The 20,963-nt window shown below is 38.0% G+C and overlaps 1 protein-coding gene across 2 annotated transcripts; it reads right to left on the minus strand.

The window, feature by feature from the left end:
• Positions 1–15,325: 15,325 nt before the first annotated feature.
• On the minus strand, positions 15,326–20,723 carry LOC110873335. 2 transcript variants are annotated; one of them, XM_022122265.2, is made up of 6 exons: positions 20,577–20,723; positions 18,968–19,412; positions 17,179–17,486; positions 16,686–16,742; positions 15,967–16,394; positions 15,326–15,802 (listed from the first exon to the last, which is right to left on the minus strand). In XM_022122265.2, exons 2-6 carry the CDS (start codon positions 19,243–19,245, stop codon positions 15,536–15,538), a joined length of 1,338 nt encoding a protein of 445 aa, XP_021977957.1. In that variant the 5' UTR covers positions 19,246–19,412; positions 20,577–20,723; the 3' UTR covers positions 15,326–15,535. The 2 variants fall into 2 exon arrangements, with proteins under 2 accessions (XP_021977957.1, XP_035842432.1); XM_035986539.1 differs by lacking the exon at positions 16,686–16,742.
• Between the last annotated feature and the right edge of the window lie 240 nt (positions 20,724–20,963).

Here is a 20,963-nt window from a genome sequence, read left to right on the forward strand (position 1 = left end):
ATACTCCCGGATGCTTCCGATGTCATCTTGGATATCGGTGATGTTTCTTTCAATGGCTCCGACCCGGTGGTATGTGTTGTTGGCGAGGTTGTAGGTGTTCCTGGTGCACATAAGGTTTTCCTGCAAAAGATCATGTAAACTCTGAAAGTTAGGAAAACCACCCCCTTGTGAGGAGGACTGGCCCGGTTCACCGTGGGGTTGGTACTGGTATTGGGGCGGTGGAGCGTGAAGGACTAGCGCCTCTTGCGGGTTCCATGCATGGCCTTGCATCCTCTGAAAGCTTACCGATCCGTCTTCCGCCTCATGGATTAGGTTCATGGCGCGACAAATGTGCACATCAACCCGTCCTGACCATGGACTCCTTTCGAAACACCTAGGTATGCGCGTGAAGTGCTTGAAGAGGCGGTACACCCATCCCCCATAGAAGATAGGGGTTGGTGCATGAGCAAGCCGGTTCAGATGCATGTTCCGGAGTAGGAGGAATGGAACATCGAGGGGTCTTCAGGTGTGAATGCAGTTGAGGACTACCAAATCTCTCAATCCAACAACGTCGCTGCTGTCATGTCTTTGACTAAGAGAGTACGTGAGGAGCCTATGAATGTAGCGATAAAGCGGATCCCTCAGCTTAGTACTCTTAGTGCTACTCGGATTGTAGAACCCATCACCAATTTGAGCCCATGCGGCTTGGCGTTCATTCTCATCCAACTCTCGCATTCCCCTGGTGTTTTCTTCACTTCCCGAATCCTCTTCTGAGTACAGCCCCACTATTGCCCCGAATTGCGCCATAGAGATCGAGTACCTAGTCCCACCACATCGAAATGCAACCCCCTCATTGTCGAACGGGTCACACCTTGAAGTGAAGGTGAAGGTACTGTAGAACTCCAAAGTGCACTCGTGTACCGATCGAAGTCGAGTGGTTAGGGAAACCCTTAGTGGTCCGGTAACGAGGTTGTTGAACCGGTCAAGTTGGTTCACCATGGCTAAGAGGTCCGTGCATGCTTGCCTTGGGTATTCTTCGGGTCTTGTTTGATGTATGTCATATCTAGCCCTAGCATCGAGCTCATTTGCGTTGAATCTTGTTAACTTCTGCGACATCTGAAAGAATACACCAAAAGTTAGCACGAAACAATGAGATTTTCGAAAGAAACTGCAAACAGTGAGCTGGACACGGCCCCGTGCTCAGCGGGCACGACCCTGTGTCCAGGCGTCTGTTACTCAAAAATTGCAATTTTTGTCCCGGTTCCGAAAATCTGAAAATTTTTGGCCAAATAGGTGCGGTTTCCCCCGAAAATGAAACCCCAAGTGCCGTTTTTCCCAAAACAAACCGTTTACCCCCTTCAATTTTATCTTTTTAGGTTCAAAAACAAAGGTTTGGGGTTTTTGTGAGAAATCGGGCAAATCTATCAACAATACAAGTGTATTTACTTCCCATTATACTAATCTAAACTAATGCTAACAGATTATTGCAAAAATTTGAGGTTTGATCCGGATGAACTTCAAGAACCCTAGATTTTTCCCCAAATTTTTGATGTTTTAACTACATGCAAGTAACTAATCTAACTACTAGTGATGATAGAATCATACCTTGATGTTGTTAGAATGAGAGGAGACGTCGGAAATCTGCGGAAAATCGCCCGGACCAGAGCGTTTTTCGGGGCAACGGGGCGTGTGGAATGATGTAACTGATATGAAAAGAGGGTTTTATCCCGACAGTTGCGCGGACACGGCCCCGTGCCGAGCAAAGTTTTTAAATTTTTTTTAGTGCTCGTGTGAGTGCCCGGTTCTCCCAAAAACTTGGTTAGAAGACTTACCGATTTCGATGTTTACCCACTTGTTCGTAACATACCAGGTATGATGTGGATGCCTTTTACTCGTCGACCGTTTGAAGCGAGGTCTCTTCCTCTTCATCCTCAATGGATCCTCGATAGGGTTTCAGCCGTTGGCCATTGACTTTGAATGGAATTCCATTCTGAGATTTAATTTCTACTGCAACGTGAGGAAAAATATGGGTGATGGAAAAAGGTCCTGACCACCTAGATTTTAGTTTACCCGGAAATAATCGAAGTCGTGAATTAAACAATAGAATCAGATCTCCCACTCGAAATTCATTAGGTTTAATGTATCTGTCGTGTAAATTTTTCATTCTTTCCTTATAAATTTCCGAGTTAGAGTATGCATAATTCCTTAGTTCGTCTAATTCATTTATTTGACAAAATCGATTTTTTCCTGCAATTTCTAAATCTAAGTTCACATTTTTTATTGCCCGCTAGGCTTTGTGAGCTATTTCTACTAGCAAATGACAACTTTTTCCATAGACGAGCTTATATGGGGTTGTGCCTATAGTGGTTTTATAAGCAGTTCGAAAGGCCCATAAAGCATCATCTAATTTATCGGCCCGTTCCTTTTATTTAAACCTACGGTTTTTTCAAGTATTCGTTTTAAAGCTCTATTAGTCACTTCGGCTTGTCCGTTTGTTTGAGGGTGATATGTTGTTGAGACCCGGTGATAGACCCCATATCTTGTTAAGACTTTTTCGAGTTGATGATTGCAAAAATGGGTACCTCTATCACTTATTAATGCTTTAGGTGTTCCAAAACGAGAGAATATTTTTTTCCGAAATCTTACCACTACTCTTCCATCGTTTGTTGGAAGTGCCTCGGCCTCGGCCCATTTAGACAAGTAATCGACTGCCACAAGTATATATTTGTTTCCTTTTGACGGCGGGAAAGGCCCCATGAAATCGAGTCCCCACACATCAAAAATTTCACAAACGAGAATGCCATTTTGTGGCATTTCGTTTTTGGAAGAATCACATGTCTTGACAAGATTTTGCGCATCTTTGTAAATGGTTGGCCAATAAAATCCTGAATCAAATACCTTTCGTGCGGTACTAGCGGCACCATGATGTCCTCCATATGGACCTTCATGACAATGGCGGAGAATTCTTCGTGCTTCGCATGGTTCTTGTCTACATTCCACCATTTCCAGGGACTCTGTTGGGAATTTTTCGTTGATTTGCTCGTCCCTGGTTGCCTCCAAAGCTGGGTCTTCTAGGCGTAAAAGATGATCTGATGCTGTGTTTTCTGCTCCTCTTTTGTCTTTGATTTCAATATCAAATTCTTGGAGGAGTAGAATCCACCTGATCAAACAGGGTTTTGCGTCTTGTTTCTTGAAGAGGTATCGGATGGCTGCATGATCAATATAAACTACAGTTTTAGAAAGAACAAGGTAAGAACGAAATTTATCAAAAGCAAATACCACAGCTAGTAATTCTTTTTCAGTGGTTGTGTAATTTTCTTGTGCATCATTAAGTGTTTTACTAGCATAATAAATTGGGTGGAAATGCTTTCCTTTTCTTTGTCCCTAGACTGCTCCAACGGCAAAGTCACTTGCATCACACATGATTTCGAAAGGTAATTTTCAATCGGGCGCTATCATGATAGGTGCATTGACTAGCATTTCCTTGAGGGTTAGAAATGCTTGATTGCAATCCTTGTCAAAGATGAAAGGCGCATCTTTTTCAAGTAATTTTGTTAGAGGTCTTGAAATTTTTGAAAAGTCTTTGATAAACCATCTATAAAATCATGCATGCCCTAAGAAACTTCTGATTGCTCTAACGGAGGAGGGGGGAGGTAATCGAGAAATTGTGTCTATTTTTGCTCGATCAACTTCCATTCCTTCGCTTGAGATCTTGTGACCGAGTACTATTCCCTCTGTTACCATGAAATGGCATTTTTCCCAGTTAAGGGCGAGGTTAGTTTCCTCAAATCGGGATAGCATTCATTCGAGGTTATCGAGGCATTGGTCGTATGAATCTCCAAAGATAGAAAAGTCGCCCATGAAGACTTCCATTGTCTTTTCTATCATATCATGGAAAATCGCCACCATGCAATGTTGGAATGTTGCAGGTGCATTACATAGACCAAATGGCATGCGTCGATAAGCAAAAGTTCCGTAGGGGCATGTGAAAGTTGTCTTTTCTTGGTCTTCAGGTGCTATTGGAATTTGAAAGTAACCTGAAAAACCATCCAAGAAACAGTACAATTTATGACCGGGTAGTCGTTCTAACATTTGATCAATGAAGGGCAAAGGAAAGTGGTCTTTCCTTGTTGCTTCATTTAATCGTCTATAGTCTATACAAACTCTCCATCCTGTAACGGTTCTCGTTGGTATTAATTCATTCTTTTCATTAGTTATTACCGTCATACCTCCTTTCTTTGGGACTACTTGGACGGGACTTACCCATGGACTATCGGAGATAGGATAAATAAGTCCGGCGTCAAGTAGTTTGATGACCTCATTTTTAACCACTTCTTGGACGTTTGGATTTACTCTCCTTTGTGGTTGTATTACTGATTTGTAGTCATTGTTCATCAGAATTTTGTGCGTGCACATGGAAGGGCTTATTCCTTTTATATCTACAAGCTTCCAAGCGATCGCGTTTTTATGTTTTTTCAAAAGTCTAATTAATTTTTCTTTTTCTACACTATTTAATTTTAGACGAAATAATTACAGGTGAATTACCATCTTTGTCTGGAAAAGCATATTCCAAACCTTTTGGGAGTTCTTTGAGCTCAAGGGGTGGGTCTTTAGGAGACTCCTTATTTTGGGGCTCATCTAGATCAAGAACTTTAAAGGTTTGTTCTATGGCGACCTCTTCTTCAACAAAGTGGTCAATCTTTTCACTTATATCGGGTGGCTCATCTTCATCTTCAATTAGGGGGTCATTATTGCCAAAAGGATATTTCATTGAACGCTCAAGATCTATGCTCCTTTAGAATGCCCCTAATTGAAGAGGTTGATTATTAAACTTCCGGTTTTTCAAAGCTTCATGAGTTTTTACAAAAGGTCTTCCCAACACTAGAGGAGCGTCATCGAGGATGACAAAGTCGGTTGGAATAACCATTTGATTTGTTTGAACCAAGATGTCCTCAACTACACCGATTGATTTTATTACTTTCCGATTGGATAGAAAAATGGGTATTTGAAGTGGAGCAAAATCACTAATGTAATTAGGCATTATGTTAACACAAAGATCTTTATCAATGGTGACGTTACTAATAAATGAATTTTGAAAAAAACATGGAACCGGTGTAATGTTTATTTCAAAAGGGTCTTCTTTTATTAGCGAAGTTTGATCAATAGTTAACTTAACACTTACCATTTCTTCAATTTTAGTGTTAGTGTTTAACTCTTTTAAAAACTTAGCATGAGTTCGTACTAAACAATGATTTTCGAAAGAAGGTGACAAGAGATTAATTTCTTCAAAATTAGACTCTTCTTGAATTTTAACGTTATCGGCCTCACCATTTTCGTTGTTTAGATCATGTGTCGGTTTTTCACTTATTTGTTCTTCCATTTTTAACTCTTCAACTATCGTTTCTTTATTTAATTCTTCTCTTACGCGGGACTCCTCTTCCCTTGCGCGAGATTCTTTTATGCAATGTTCGATAGTTTTAATGTGTTCTAATATCCTATCGGTCACTTCGGTGATAGAGAAAGGATTGGGATCCTCAAAGCTCGAATCCGGTTGTTTGATCCTTGGTTCCTCATAGTACTCATATGAAGTAGATGGTTCATACCATTGTTCTTCATTGTAAGTATATGATGGATAAGGGTCGTAATTTTGTTCTTCGTAGTACTCATATGAGGTGGGTTGTTCACGCCATGGTTCCTCATAATAAGTGTATGAAGGTGGTGGCTCATACCTTGACTCCTCAAAGTATGAGTATGAAGGCTCATACCTTGGTTCATCAAAATATGAGTATGAGGGAGAAGGTTCATACCTTTGGTCTTCATAAGATGTGTATGAAGTCGATGGCTCGTACCTGGGCTCCTCATAATAGTTGTATGAATTGGATGGCTGAAATAAGTTACAATATTGTACTGAGTGCGGGTTTCCACAATTAGTGCAATAGTTTCTCATGTAATCATCCTCCTCATAGGTGTAGTTGTAGCCTCCTGAGTATTGATCCATGGGGATCACTCAACAGACCACAACTGAGTCTCGGGGCCAGAAAACAGAAAATAAAGACGGTAACAGAGGCTGGACACGGCCCCATGTTCAGGGTCTGTATCTGGACGTTTTAATAAAAGTTACTGGTCTCGTTGAGCATGGGGGCGTGTTCAGTGAGCACGACCCCATGTTCAGACTCTGTATCTGGGCGTTTGATGAAAAATATGCAGCACGGCCCCGTGTTCAGGCTACTGTAAATGCAAACTAAACTAAAATGCAGAAAAATGTGTGCGCGGTTTAAAAAGGTTTTTGAAAAACTGATTAGGCCGTCGATTTTAAGCTTTCTTAAAATCCTTGTGTCCCCGGCAACGGCGCCAAAAACTTGATGCGTGTTAGTGTATATATGTTTTAGGTATATATATTAAGCCCTTTTTACACTTTTTAGCCAAGTTTTAAATTTATAAAACACGATATTTACTAACACTAAACACACACATGGGCAAGTGCACCCATCGTGGATGTAGTATACTGTTGGTAAGATACCGAGGTCGTCCAAGGACACAAGAGCTTTTAGTACCGGTTTATCCTCAACGTCTAATCAAATCAAAATGTTAGAAAAAAGATTTTTAAACTAAGAAAATAAAACTAACTAAAATGCTGAAAAATAAAATAAAAATAAAACAGATAGACAAGATGAATCACTTGGATCTGACTCGTGTGTAGTGTAACCTTTGATTATTTTTGCACTTTTGCACTTGTTTAAGAGATTATCTTAGTTATTGTAGTAGGCCCCTCTTTTGAAGGCGACGTTACCCTCAACCCAGTAGTTTGAGTCAGCAAGGATACAATCCTAAAGGGTCGGATTATTGAAAGATAATTAATTAAGTTATTAATGCATAATATGGTAGGCCCCACTTTTGAAGGCGACGTTACCCTCGGCTAAGTAGTCTGAGTGCTCAGGGATACAGTCCTAAGTAGCCGGGTTAAAGTTTTAATAGTAGTTTAACTTATGAGGGGATCAAAGAGTTTGGACCCCGCCATCCAATACCTTTGGGTATTGAAGGAGGTCCTACTAAATTTGACCCAGGTCCTTTGCAGGATCTATACACTGAACAATGGCAAAACTCTTACCAAACCGTTCCCTTAACCCCCGACCAGGTAGCCAACATACCTCCATATAGACCGTGGAGATATGAATGGTGAAAATCTTTTATTTTATATAGACAGTAAAATAATGCCAAGACACCACGGACAAACGATAAGGAAGAATCACCTTCAAAACTAGTAATTAAAGTCATTAATACAAAACCAATTAAAAAGTGCAAAAGATTAAAAATAAAAAGTATTACACTAAACACTTGTCTTCACCAAGTGATGTAAGAGACTTAGGCAAACATGGCCTTTGATTATCAAGAACTCTTACGATCAATCTTGGATCCCGAGATGACTCACACACTCTATGATGGATAGTGGATGATGGTGGTGGATGATGGTGTTTTGATGGTGGTGGGTGGTGGGTGGTGGGTGAAGTGTGAGAGAGGTGGTGTGCCAAGGGATGAGTTGCAAGAGCTCCAAGCACTCCTATTTATAGGCTGAACAGAAGCCTGGGCACGGCCCCGTGTCCATCTGACACTCTCTCTTCATTAATTGTAATTCGCAATTACAATAAATGCGCCTGCAGCAAGTTGACCACGCCCCCGTGTCCGCTGGGCACGGCCCCGTGGTGGGCAGTAGAAGCTTCTATAGGTTTGTCTTTTCTGCTGCTTCTTGGGCACGGCCCCGTGCTTGCTGAGCACGGGGCGTGTTCAGTCTTCTGTCTTCTTTGTTTTGCTTGGGAAGATGTTGTCGGGGAGTCGGGCATATCACTTTTGTTCCTTTTCTTGTATTTATGTTAGATTTTGCTGTCTTTTTGCTTCTTTTGTTATTTTGAGCTCATTTAATCCTGAAAATACAAAAGGAATATAAAAGCACACTTTTTCCAACATTAGTACTAAAAAAGGGTTAGTTTTAAGCCATAATTGATGTAATTTATATGTTGTATTTTGTGCACATCAGTGTGTATAACACTTAAGGACATTAATCCTCGTCGTAGGACCGAGGGATATGAGTGATAGATCTATTTGGGTGTAGTGAGCCCATACCCATGAGGACCAGGGTGGCCCATGTGGTGACTATGTCCAAATACTAATGTCGTGGCAAAATTCCGCTAGGTTTGAGTTTTCCTTCACCATTTCACACATACCATTGGCCTTGCAAACCATTGGTGATCTGTTTTTCCTTATTGCTAAATACCAGGGACATACATACATGCAGACATACTTTAAAGGTTTATTCATACACAAACACATGAACTCGCTCAACTTTTGTTGATGTTTTCAAATTACATGTATTTCAGGGAACTAAGTGGATTTGGCAGGTGTTTGCATGTTCAAGCTGCGTCATAAATAAAAGATGTCATCCAAGTCTTTAGGGTTTAGGAGATGTACCTTACTCCTGGACGAGATACATGGTCCTAAGCTCGGGTTTGTTTAAGGTCTTTTGTTGAGTCTTCGTGAACTCACTAAAACATGTTATGGTTTGTAATCTAAATTTGGAGTCAACGTTTCAGACAATTTATGTTTTGGTATTTTCAAACTTAAATAATGGATGAACATCTTATGGTTTTTATCATATAGTGTTGTTGTGATTGAATGCTATGGTATTAAGAAAGTCACACCAATAATCATGCTTCCGCAAAAGTCAGGGTGTGACATGTACCGGTTCATGTTGATTTTGAGCCAAGATGTTTCATGGCATTGTTGTTCGTTGGTGTGACTGGACGGGCCATATTTGAGTTAGGCACGGGTGTTTAGTGATAACTGTTGGTACTAATGGGCCAATGGCGTCTGAACTAGGGTTTTTGGTCCCTAATAATGAGCCATTTGCGAACTTGAAATTGAATTTTAACTGCGATCAGAGCTTGTGTATCCTGGTGCTGTGGAAAGATGCCCTAAAAATTGTTACTTTCTGGTAAGATTCAATTTCAGATGATAATCATATTGTTCCTATATCTATTGCAAAGTATGCTAATGGCCTAATGCATTGTTAAAGTAGCATAAATTAGTTTTAGATTATATTATAGAACCAAATATAAACCATATGCATCAATGAGTCTATTTGTTATGACCTGCTAGAGTTTACCATTTGTTTTTTTTTTTTTTTTTTTTTGATTTTAGAAATGGATCGGCTGATCGGGCCTTTTCGAAAAGGAACCAATTACCATTTGTCTTTTACTTTTAAGAGAGTTTATGCATGTACATATGGTGTGTCACCAGAAGGAACCTTCCATTCAATTAGAATAGTTAAGAGCAATCCTACATTAACTATTGTTGTTAAGTGTTTTAGCATATAAAACTAATCAATATGTTTAGTGTTTTAATCACAAGTTTTTCTTTTTATATGTAAAAAATTGTTTGTTTTAGCATGTTAGCCACATTTGATGGAGGTCAAAATATAACAGGTTTATTGGAGACAAAAATTCGTCATCATGATATGCTTTTAACCAAAGATAAGTGATAAGGAATATTGCGAAAGCAAATCTGAGCTCTACATGGTGTGGTTGTGAAGGTGGAGGGGTCTTTGCCCACCAAAACCTCAAAACTATGGGGTGGTGAGGGTGTGGGAAAGGGGTAAACCAACCAACCAACACACCCTTTCCCCTACCCCTGTTGAAATCTTCAAGCCCCAAGGGCACACGCTGGACCACGCCATGCTCGAGTGGCGTGCTATGTATGTATGTTGTCCCTTTTCTTTAAAGAATGTCATTTGTACACTAACATCATTTTCATGTTTTGGGCCAATCGGAGTTTCCACATGATCTGACGAGCACAACATTTGATTTAAAGATGATTTCAGAGGTGAGATTGGCGTACTCTTTTTTTTATCAAAGTATATATATATTTTTTTTGTTTCGTTCAAGTGGTCTGACGTATCTTGTTTGATACATCTGACCCGGAATCAAATAGATATAATTCAAATTAGCCCTATATGTTATTTTGCTCTTAAGCTCATTAAATCTTTACTCCTTAAACCTATTTTCATGGGTATTATCAAGTAGACCAAATAGTTATGCACACTTATGTTAAGAAGCTATGAATTTTTTTAACAGGTCTATGATTAGTTTTGCTAATCCAAGGAATGAACTTCTTGCTACATAAATGGGTAAGTGTTGGTGTATAAGTGTGGTGCTGTAAAGCTAAAATTAGGTGATAATCTGTATAATGTGAGAGTATATAACCAAAGTCTTATAAACTTTGAATACATTATATATAGCGTATATATGATTGCCTGAGTGCTTTTAAGAAACAAAAACAGCTAACTAAACTAAGCGCACCGACTCCCCGGCAACGGCGCCATTTTGATCGATGTCGTAAGGTCGGTCAAAAATATAAGTGAAATGTCCTATTTACCTTTTACTAGTAAAGGGCAAGTAGGGTGTCGAATCCACAGGAAATCAGTGGAAAGTATGAAAGCTCGTTGTTTATGACTATTATCTAAATTTAAACCTAATTGCTTTTTGCAGTTTGTGAGAGTAATTATAAAAACGAATATAAATTAAAGTTGTAAACAATTGTGAGAAAATGGACCAATCTCTAGGTTTTCAGGTTATGCAGAAAATCGGTTTACTTAGTTACTACCAGTTGGAAATCACATAGAGATGATTAAAAGGGTAAGATTGACATGAACAAAGTATGTTTAATTAAAATCCCTTAATTTTCTTCTCTCTCTCTCTCTCTCTCTCTCTCTCTCTCTCTCTCTCTCTCTCTCTCTCTCTCTCTCTCTCTCTCTCTCTCTCTCTCTCTCTCTCTCTCTCTCTCTCTCTCTCTCTCTCTCTCTCTCTCTCTCTCTCTCTCTCTCTCTCTCTCTCTCATTTCTAATTATTTCTAATTATTTCTCTATTATTTCTAATTATTTCTCTATCATTTCTTTTATCCATAGATTTTGTTTTAATTTTAGCTTTAATATTGTTTTTTCCTTTTTTATCTATATATATATATATATATATATATATATCATGAGTAGGAGTTGGGTGGAAAGTGTGTTTTTCCTAGAAAGTCTAGGAAGCAATAAGAACGCGACACGTGGCATTGAAGGATTTTATCTAAAAGGGCATTTATGTACTTTCACAATCTATTTTTATTTTAGGAAATTATCTTCAATAACTAACTATCCATAAATTTCGGAATTTTTTGTTTTCGATTTCTGATCTCACTTAATATCAATCATTCCTTCGTTTTCTTGCTGGAATCTATCAGCATGTTCTTGGTACTGTGTTTTAACAGTTTGTTCTTCGTGATGTGTTTTAACAGCAAGCAGATTCATACAGCTGTGTTTTATTATTCAGATTCATACGGTTGTGTTTTAACAGCAAGCAGATTCATACAGTTGTGTTTTAGCATTCAGATTCATACAGCTGTGTTTTAACAACAAGCAGATTCATACAGTTGTGTTTTAGCATTCAGATTCAAACAGTTGTGTTTTAACAGCAAGGAGATGCATACAATTGTGTTTTAGCATTCAGATTCATACAGATGTGTTTTAACAGCAAGCAGATTTATACAGTTGTGTTTTAACAGCAAGCAGATGCATACAGTTGTGTTTTAGCATTCAGATTCATACAGTTGTGTTTTAACAGCAAGCAGATGCATACAGTTGTGTTTTAGCATTCAGATTCATACAGTTGTGTTTTAACAGCAAGCAGATTCATACATTTGTGTTTTAACAGCAAGCAGATGCATACAGTTGTGTTTTAGCATTCAGATTCATACAGTTGTGTTTTAACAGCAAGCAGATTAATACGATGTGTTTTCTTGATTTTTTCTTGACGCTGTGTTTTAACAGCAAGCAGATTAATACGATGTGTTTTCTTGATGTTTCTTGACTCTGTGTTTTAACATGTTCTTGGTGCCCTGCATGATTATTACCTGCGACTACAGGGTCTTTCGAACAGCTTTTTGGTAGGGATTAATACCAAACATGATTGTAGTTATTTTTTGTAGGGGTTGGAGTTTCGAATTTGGGTTTGGAGAGAGAGAGGAAAAATCGCATGAAATTAGGGATTGGGTTTGACTGACGGTTATCTAATTGATTTAAAACACGATATATTGACAAAATTGCCCCTAGTCTTTTAAAACATTGAATTAAATAAACTAAAAAATTACAAGATTGCCATTGACTTCATCTTAACCATTAAACACACTCATTGGATGGCCCAGATCGCTTCCTAGACTTTCTAGGAAAAACACACTTTCCGCAGGATCCCTACTCTATATATCATAATATATTGTTTTTAACTTTTTATAATTTTCAATAAATATTGAAAATTTTCTCTGAGATTGAAATTGTAATTATTTTTGGGCATTAACTCTTTTTTTAAATATTTGATGAAGTTATTTATTTTTACATACATGTGATATATATGTTTCGTTTTCATTAATTTCATAGTTTTTATATGAATCTACTTGTGCGCATGCATAATATACTATATGTTTTTAATATACACATATGTAACCATTTTTGAATATAATACACAGATGTATAAAAGACTGTACACATGTGTATAAACTAACAGTTGTGTATCTTATATAACCTGATAGTTAACGAGACTATACACATGTGTATAAACTAACAGTTGTGTATCTTGTATCAACTAATAGTTAGCGAGACTATACACATGTGTATAAACTAAAATCTGTATATCTTGTATAAACTAATACTAGCGAGATTTTATGGATTTTTATTGTATTGTTTAATAAATGCAATTTACAAAAGACGCAAATACCCTTATGTCAATTAATTTAAAGGGAGGTTACAACATTATAATTACAATCTTGTCCTTGTTTAAAAATGTTTAGATGATGTAATCCAATGGCCCAGATTAGTTCACACAGTTCACTCTCAACCTAGTGTTCACTCTAGAACCCAACCCTATATATATATAGGGTAAGGTTCATTTGAGAACCACCCTTATTGTGAGAACCTCGAGAACCAATGTGAACACAAAATAAAATCTAAAAAAAAATCAAAAAAGCGCTAAAAAAATTTTCAATATTTTTTTAACAAAAATCGCTATATTTCGTTACCAAAAAAAACTTTTTTTAGTAACAGTTTTCCATGCACATGCGCGTATGTATCATTACTTCGACAAATTCCGTAATACGTTATCAGTAATAGACAATTGCACTTTAATTTACAATACCATCCGTAATACACTACTTTTTGCATTATCAATATTCAAAATGCACATGTGCATCATTAGGTATAACCATGATATAACATATTTTAGTACAAAAAGTTTGTGATTTTGAATGGAGAAGTAGGCCCATATACATGTTTTTTGGTTAGTTATATCTAGTGGTTGATGGTTCGGCTATAGTTGTTACTTTATGATGTAATATGATGATTGAATGGTATAAATGGTGTTGATATACATGTAATAAAGTGAAAATATTGGTAATGGTGTTGTATTATGGATGGTAGGAGGTAATAATATTGTATATTGTATTATGGATGGTAGGAGGTAATGGTAGTGTATTATAGATTGTATGATAGATGAAAGGGAAAATGTATTCAAAGTAGTGTAGCAAAACACCTTATTTCATGTTGATACACATAGATGCACATGTGCATTTCTAATATTGTTAATGTAAAAAGTAATGTATTACATATGGTAGTGTAAATGAAAGTGCAATTACCTAATATTTGTAATGAATTACGGAATTTGTCAAAGACATGACAAAAATGCACATGTGCATGTTTGTGTATTATGGATGGAACGATAGATGAAGGAGAAAGTAGTGTACCAACACACCTTATTTCATGTTGATACATATAGATGCACCTGTGCGTTTCTTATTTTCTTAACGTAAAAAGTAGTGTATTACACATGGTAGTGTAAATGAAAGTGCAATTGTCTAATATTTGTAATGAATTACGGAATTTGTCAAAGAAATGATACAAATGCACATGTGCATGGATAACTGTGACTCGAAAAAAAAAATTTTGAAATTTTTTTTTAATAAACGAAATATAGCAATTTTCAAAAAAAAAAAAATTTGATGTTTTTTAGATTTTTTTAGGCATTAGTGTTTGTGTTCGCACTGGTTCTCGCGGTTCTCGCAATAAAAGGTGGTTCCTAACGGATCCTTCTCCTATATATATATATATATATATAGAAAAAGTATATTGTACATTACGGCTTAGCATACTTCACGTACGACAACGTGCGTGATTTGTTCTATAACATGCGTGATTAATGTTTTCTATATGCGTGCTTATTGTGTTTCAACATGCGTGATTTTGGATTTTTGAGTTATAACGTGCGTGATTTTAAAATGAACGTGCGTAATTACCCGTCGTACGTGATGCACGTTAAGCCGTGTAATGTATGTTAACCTTATTAAAATATTAAAAAATAATTCGAGCCAACCGAGTTGAACCGAACTAAACGGACCTTTGATCATACTCGGTTCGTTTCAAACCGAAGCGATCTGAACCGAGCGCTTTTTTCAATCCAGCTGGATCGAACAAGCAAATTCCGAACATTTTTCGATCGAGCATCGAACGAGTCTTGAGCGTCGAGCAATTTGATCAGCCCTTGATAGTTGTATACTTGTATATGTATATAGGGATAAGCTCAGTAACGAATTAGAGGACCAGGAGAACCATATTGCCCTATACGCTTCACGCTTCCTATACTTTAGTGACAGGTGAATCGTATTACCCTATACGCTTCCTATACTTTAGTGACAGGGGAACCATATTGCCCTATACGCTTTCTATACGACTCCCGGACCTTTTCAGACCTATGGAAATCATATTGCCTCATACGCTTCCTATTGAGGTCACTTTTCAGACCTTTTCAGTTCTGAACTACGTGCATGTCAGAACTCAGAAGGTAGGTACATCGTACCAATATGAAGCGTATTACCCAATACGCTTCCTATTTGTGTCGCATTTAATGTTTCAAACCCTATGGGAAGCGTGTTGGGCTATACGGTTCCTATTGAGGAATGTACAAAAATTTTTGGGGATGTGTAGATACCGTCACCCAAAACCCAAAACGAAACCAAAAAAATACCTAACTAAAGCTCTTTTAATACATGAGTCCAAGCTTAACTAGACTCTCGCAAACTTAAACAAGTTAATTATGTATGTATATAAATATAGCATCTTTTCTTTAATGCAATAATAATTATTATGCATATAATTATTACAAAAATAATTTAATAATATATATTACGTAATATATATCATTGTAACTATAATATATATACACACATATAGAAAATAAGTGACAACCAAACAGCTAAGCTATCCAAGAAAATGTTCTTATGAAATGTCAGCATCATTATTTTAGTTCCTCTTGAATTCAAGTGATGAACAAAGATCAATCAAATTTCTTCAAAACAATGAGATCTACTAATTAAAAACCATATACATGTATCTCCAAACCCGATATTCAACAGAGATGGTTCTTATTCACAAAAAATTAATAACATAGAAAAGCTGGTTAGGGGATGTACATGATGATTCCAAGGCCTAACCTGAGGTTCTTCGGCTCCACCGGCTCGAGCCACTCTTGCGCCGGGGTCTAGCAGCTCTCCTTTTTGTGTTTTTTGGGGTGGTTATTTTGGAAATCGAACGTATTTTTGGAGCTGGTTGTTCATTCTGGCTCGAACCTTCAGAAACCGAAACAGGAGCCATGTTTTTCTTTTCTTCATCGATATTTTCTTCAACCTTTACAGTAGCAGAATCTGTTTGTGGCTTCTTTGCTCTGCGGTTGTATATCAAAATTCCATCCGTACTCTGCATAAATAAAAAACGTTAGGTGACGGGTCAAAACGGATTTCGGTCAAGTGAGCAACTTTAGTACCAGTCGGGTCAGATCACGCGTTAGGCCACGTTGACCGAACAGCTTTTGCCCAAAAATTTACTGTTCTATAAATAAATATGAGTATAATATAACTCACTCGTTTTCTTGAAGCATCGTGCGGCTGTTCCATGGGTTCGTTTGCATCTTGAACATGAGTTGACTCAGAAGGTGCATTTTCAGGTTTGACTTTGACCACATCATCACTCGTATTTAATTTCATTAGCTGAGATGCAAATGTAGCAACTATAGACTGTCCTTTCATGTCGGTTGGAAAATCCGGTTCCTTCACGGCGCGAGTCAATGGGTTATTAGATTCTTGCAAGATCAAGTCCTCGGTGGATGAGATCCTTCCAGCATTTTCGGTCGTTACAGTGTCGAGTCGGTTCTTCATTTTGGAGACTTGCGACTGTGAAACTTCAATCTTCCAAAGTATTTGTTCGAAGGAATAACCGTCTCCGAAGTCGAGAGATAACAACTCATCGGGGACTCTAAACTCGTTGCACACGTTCTTAGGGGAAGATGGGCCTACAAGCAAATAATTCTTAAGTTTTTATATTTTCAAGTTTCTAAAACTTCTAATACTTATTGCTATATTTTTTAAGATTACGTAATATACTAATACATTCGGTTTCAATGCGGGTTCTACAATTTGAGCGGATAACCCCTAATGACATACCGGTTGCATGCCAGAAAACCCGCACCACATGTTTCGGATTTGGGTTTTTTCCCACTAAAATACCCATATTGAATCTCGACTGCAAACCAAACGCTACCAAAGATTTTCCCAAAGGTGTATAGTGAAAGATTATTGGTTACCTAGGTTAGTCTCATCATCATCCATTGTTGGACCATGAGCGGGGGACCTGCAAGTAGCTGCACGTGACACATATTAATCTCCTAACAACCATCAAACGTAGGAGATAAAGTAAAGAGTAAAGTACACGGATGGTCCCTGCGGTTAACCAAATTTTAGATTTAGTCCCCAACTTTTTTGAAGTACACGGATGGTCCCTCTGGTTTGCACTTTCTAACGCATTTAGTCCCCAACTTTTGCCAAAAGTACATGGATGGTCCATGTGGTATGCACTTTGTAAAGCATTTCGTCACTAAATGTTGGGGACTACATGTGTTACAAAGTGCAGACTACAGGGACCATCCGTGTACTTTTTGGCAAAAGTTGGGGACAAAATACGTTACAAAGTGCAAACCGTGTACTATTGAAAAACAAGGGACTAAATCCAAAATTTTGGTCAACCACAGGGACCATCCATGTACCTTACTCTAACGTAAATGAAAGATGAGTATGTACCAAAATACGAGGATATGTTGTGATGTAACATGTACAATTCAGCGTCTGACTCTTCATGTCTTTTCCTAATCTTCCTCTTCATCAGTTTTTGTCTTTGCGAATCATGAACAAAAGGCATAGACCTTGCACAACGACCTTCTAACGCAAAGTTTTTGTATTTCAACTGTTTTGTTTGATTAAGCTTTTCGATCTCTTCATCATACATGATGGTCATGGACTCGAATTTCCGAAGCTGCAATTCGACCCATTTACAACGCCACATAATCGGTTGTACAAACTTCCTCCAATGAGATGTCACCCTTTTCTTCCTGAAAATTCATCATCATATGTTTTAAACTTATTTATTATATTTTCCAAATTCTTTCAAACTTACGAGTAAACTTCCGTTTTGCTCCCTGTGGTTTGCTCACTTTAACGGTTTTGCCCCAAACCTTTCAAAATAGCCATTTTACTCCCTGATCTATGAAACTAATCTCTATTTCACTCCCCGTCTCTAACGCCATCCAATTCAACAGTTAAATCCTGATCACATGCCCCTCACATGAGGGCATTTTAGTCTTTTCCCATCTAGATATTTTTAACATTTTTTATTGATAAAACAAAAAGGAGATGACCCACCCATTATCTTCTTCTTCATCTTTATTTACACACTCATCACTGTCAAAATCACTGTCAAAATTAGGGGAAACAAGGGTGTTACATGTTTGGAATCGTAAAATCACTGTCAAAATTGGGGGAAACAAGGGTGCTCTGCTCAGACAAATCCTTATCAAATATTGGGGGAAAAACAAGGGCAATGGAGCATGAACGATGGAGAGGTTGTTCAATTGCAGATGGTGTTTGCCACGCGATGGCGGTTTAAGATGACGATGGTTGGTGAACAGAGAACAGGGGCATTTGGATTTACAGGGAAGCGTGGGTTTTAGTAGATGAAGACTGATTTATTTTTGGGGAAATGTTGATGATGGAGGGGCTGCAATGGCGGCTGGAGTTAGTTGATGCTGGAGTTGGTTGGTGATAGGAGATGCAATGAGTGGTGTATGGTGCCGGTGATCGCGACTCGGAATGTTGTTGCAGGAGAGATGGTTGCGAGTCAGCTGGATGTTGTTACAGGTAAGATGGTTGCGAGTCGGAATGTGGTTGCGAGTCAGAACCTGTGATCTTGCAGCTTACGATGTTAATCAATGGTTGCGACTCGAAATGAGAAACCTGCAACTCAAAAAAAAATCAAATGGACTCGGAATTGGTGACTCGGAAACGAAGATGATGTTGAACAGGAGATGATGATTGCCCCTCGAAACTAGTTGTGAAACAGTGTGATCTCGAAGTGAATGATGTTGAATGTTACGGCGGTGAAACGGTGATTAAAAGTGGTGCAGATGATGTTGGAGATCGGAGATGGAGGATGTTGATCAGGTGGATAAGATTATAATGTCTGGGGAGTGATTTCGTTTTGGGATATGAAAATATCGATTTGGGAGAAATGTCTTGGGAAATGGGTGATAAGATTATAATAAGTAGACTTAGGGTTTAAGTGGGATTTTTAAAGACATGGTTGGGAAAAGACATAAATGCCCCTCACGTGATTTGCACGTGACATGGGTTAACTGCATAAATGGATGAGGTTAAGGGCCGGGGAGCAAAATCATGAAGGCCTTCAAAGATCAGGGAGTAAAATGGCTATTTTGAAAGGTTTGGGGCAAAACCGTTAAAGTGAGCAAACCACAGGGAGCAAAACGGAAGTTTACTCTAAACTTATTGATTAATAAATAGATTATAGAGACGTTACCTCGAGGGAAACAAGTCACCTGATCCACCTAACGAGCGCATTGGTGCAGCGTCCCCACGTAAATCCGACATAACCTCATTGTCACTTTGATATCCGCGAGTTCCATGATCAGAAAATGTGTCACCAAAAGAGCTTGAAGAAGCGGTAGCATCAATAGATTGCGGTTGACCCGAACCACCCTCATCGCCATTCTTACAGTTTGCTACGTCAGGTTTCATGTTTTTATCGTTCAGCATTGATGCAAAAGATGGATGACCTTTACTAGTCGAAGCTTTCATTGTGGTTCCATCCGTTATTTTAGGTCCAGAACAGGACCCATGTCATGATATCACACAATCGTTATCATTCTTATTTTAAGAAGGTATTCAGCATTCTAACAATATGTAAATAAGATTAAGCTCAGTTGAATCAAACCAAGCAAAAATGGAGTATCTAAATTATTCACCTGCATTTTAGAGATTCCAAGTTAGAACAACAAATTTGCTATATATTCTGTGGAGCATCTACCAGACAACCTCAGGCGCAGCCGCGCAAGCCGCTTTGCTTTTGACTAGGTAAAGCATGAGGTGTACAAAAGGCGCAAGCGAGGTGTGAGCCTCTTGTACATGGTGAGTTTTTTGTGCATTGGGAGTTGTACATATAGCTTTTTAGGTTGTACAAGTAGGTAACTTATATATTAAATCATATATATAAAGGTTATTCATATATAAATTTAGGATAGGCCATAGACGATACAAAAACCTATAAGATATATATAGAGAGTGAACACTGGTGTATTTGTGAACTGTGTGAACTAATCCTAACCCTTGATTATCAATGCACTAGTGTAAATCAATGGCCAGGATTTGTTCACTCAGTTCACAAATACACTAGTGTTCACTCATATATATATAAACACCTTGCACCTCACGTACAAAAAGCAGTGCGCTTTGCGTCTCAGCTTGGGACCCTATTTTAAAACCAACGCATCTACGGAACGAACATGGGCAGATCTTAGTCAGGCCCGGCCAGCCCCCCTGATTTTTAGCTTCGAAGAGTAAATTTTACCGAAAATTTTATATGTATTGAGCCCCCCTCCCCCCCCCCCCCAATTTAAAAGTTCAAGATCCGCCACCGGGCAGGAACTTCCTTATTCGATAATCAGTTCGGTTTTCAGTTACGACCGAATAAACCGAACCAATCACCCCTATGATCTACCTGAAACCCCCAATGACTAGAATTTGCTTAGACACATAATTCTTGAACTGTAATTAGGGTTTCAAAATGCTAAAAACCAAAATTAAACTGGTGTTAGTGTAACAAACAAAATTACGTGCAGTAAAACATCGAAAACCACACCAGATTGAGATATTACATATCCCAAAATCCAATTACAAAATTAGGGCTTCAAATTAACATAACCTCATCCCAAAATTAGGGCTTTTTACATAAAACAATCAAAATTCTCCTGGTGTAACTGAAAATTAAAATCAATAATCGAATTGATATAATCAATCAAACCAACAATTCAATTAACACTTACGGAGTACAAATCTAATAATCTTAATATATATTTTTTTTTATTTACGATGGAAATAAAGGATGCAACTTTTTTTACGGATATACTTACTGGGTCTCCGGCGAGAAGCAAAGGGATAAAACGGTGTCGTATGGCGGTGTGGTGGTGGTGGTGGAATTTGAAGTAATCGGTTTGTTGGTGAAATGAATTCCTCAAGAAAATCTTGACTGAGGATTTGACGGAGAAGAGGTGGAAATATTCTGTTTTTTTTTTTTTTTTTTTTTTTTTTTGTGTGTGTGTGTGTGTGGGGTAAGTGTTACTTGCTGCTTACGCCATTGTTTGAAAGTAGAATTTTATTTTAATGAATTTATTACTTTTCCTAATTTAAAAGATTTTCTTCTAACTAGTATTAAGCCCCTGCATTGCAGCGTTGTTGTAAATTTATGTTAAGTAGTACCAATGTTATACTACTGTTAGCGACCACCAACACCGGAAAAG

The sequence above is a fragment of the Helianthus annuus genome, chromosome 17 (genome assembly GCF_002127325.2).
Source record: "Helianthus annuus cultivar XRQ/B chromosome 17, HanXRQr2.0-SUNRISE, whole genome shotgun sequence".
Taxonomy (NCBI): Eukaryota; Viridiplantae; Streptophyta; class Magnoliopsida; order Asterales; family Asteraceae; genus Helianthus; species Helianthus annuus.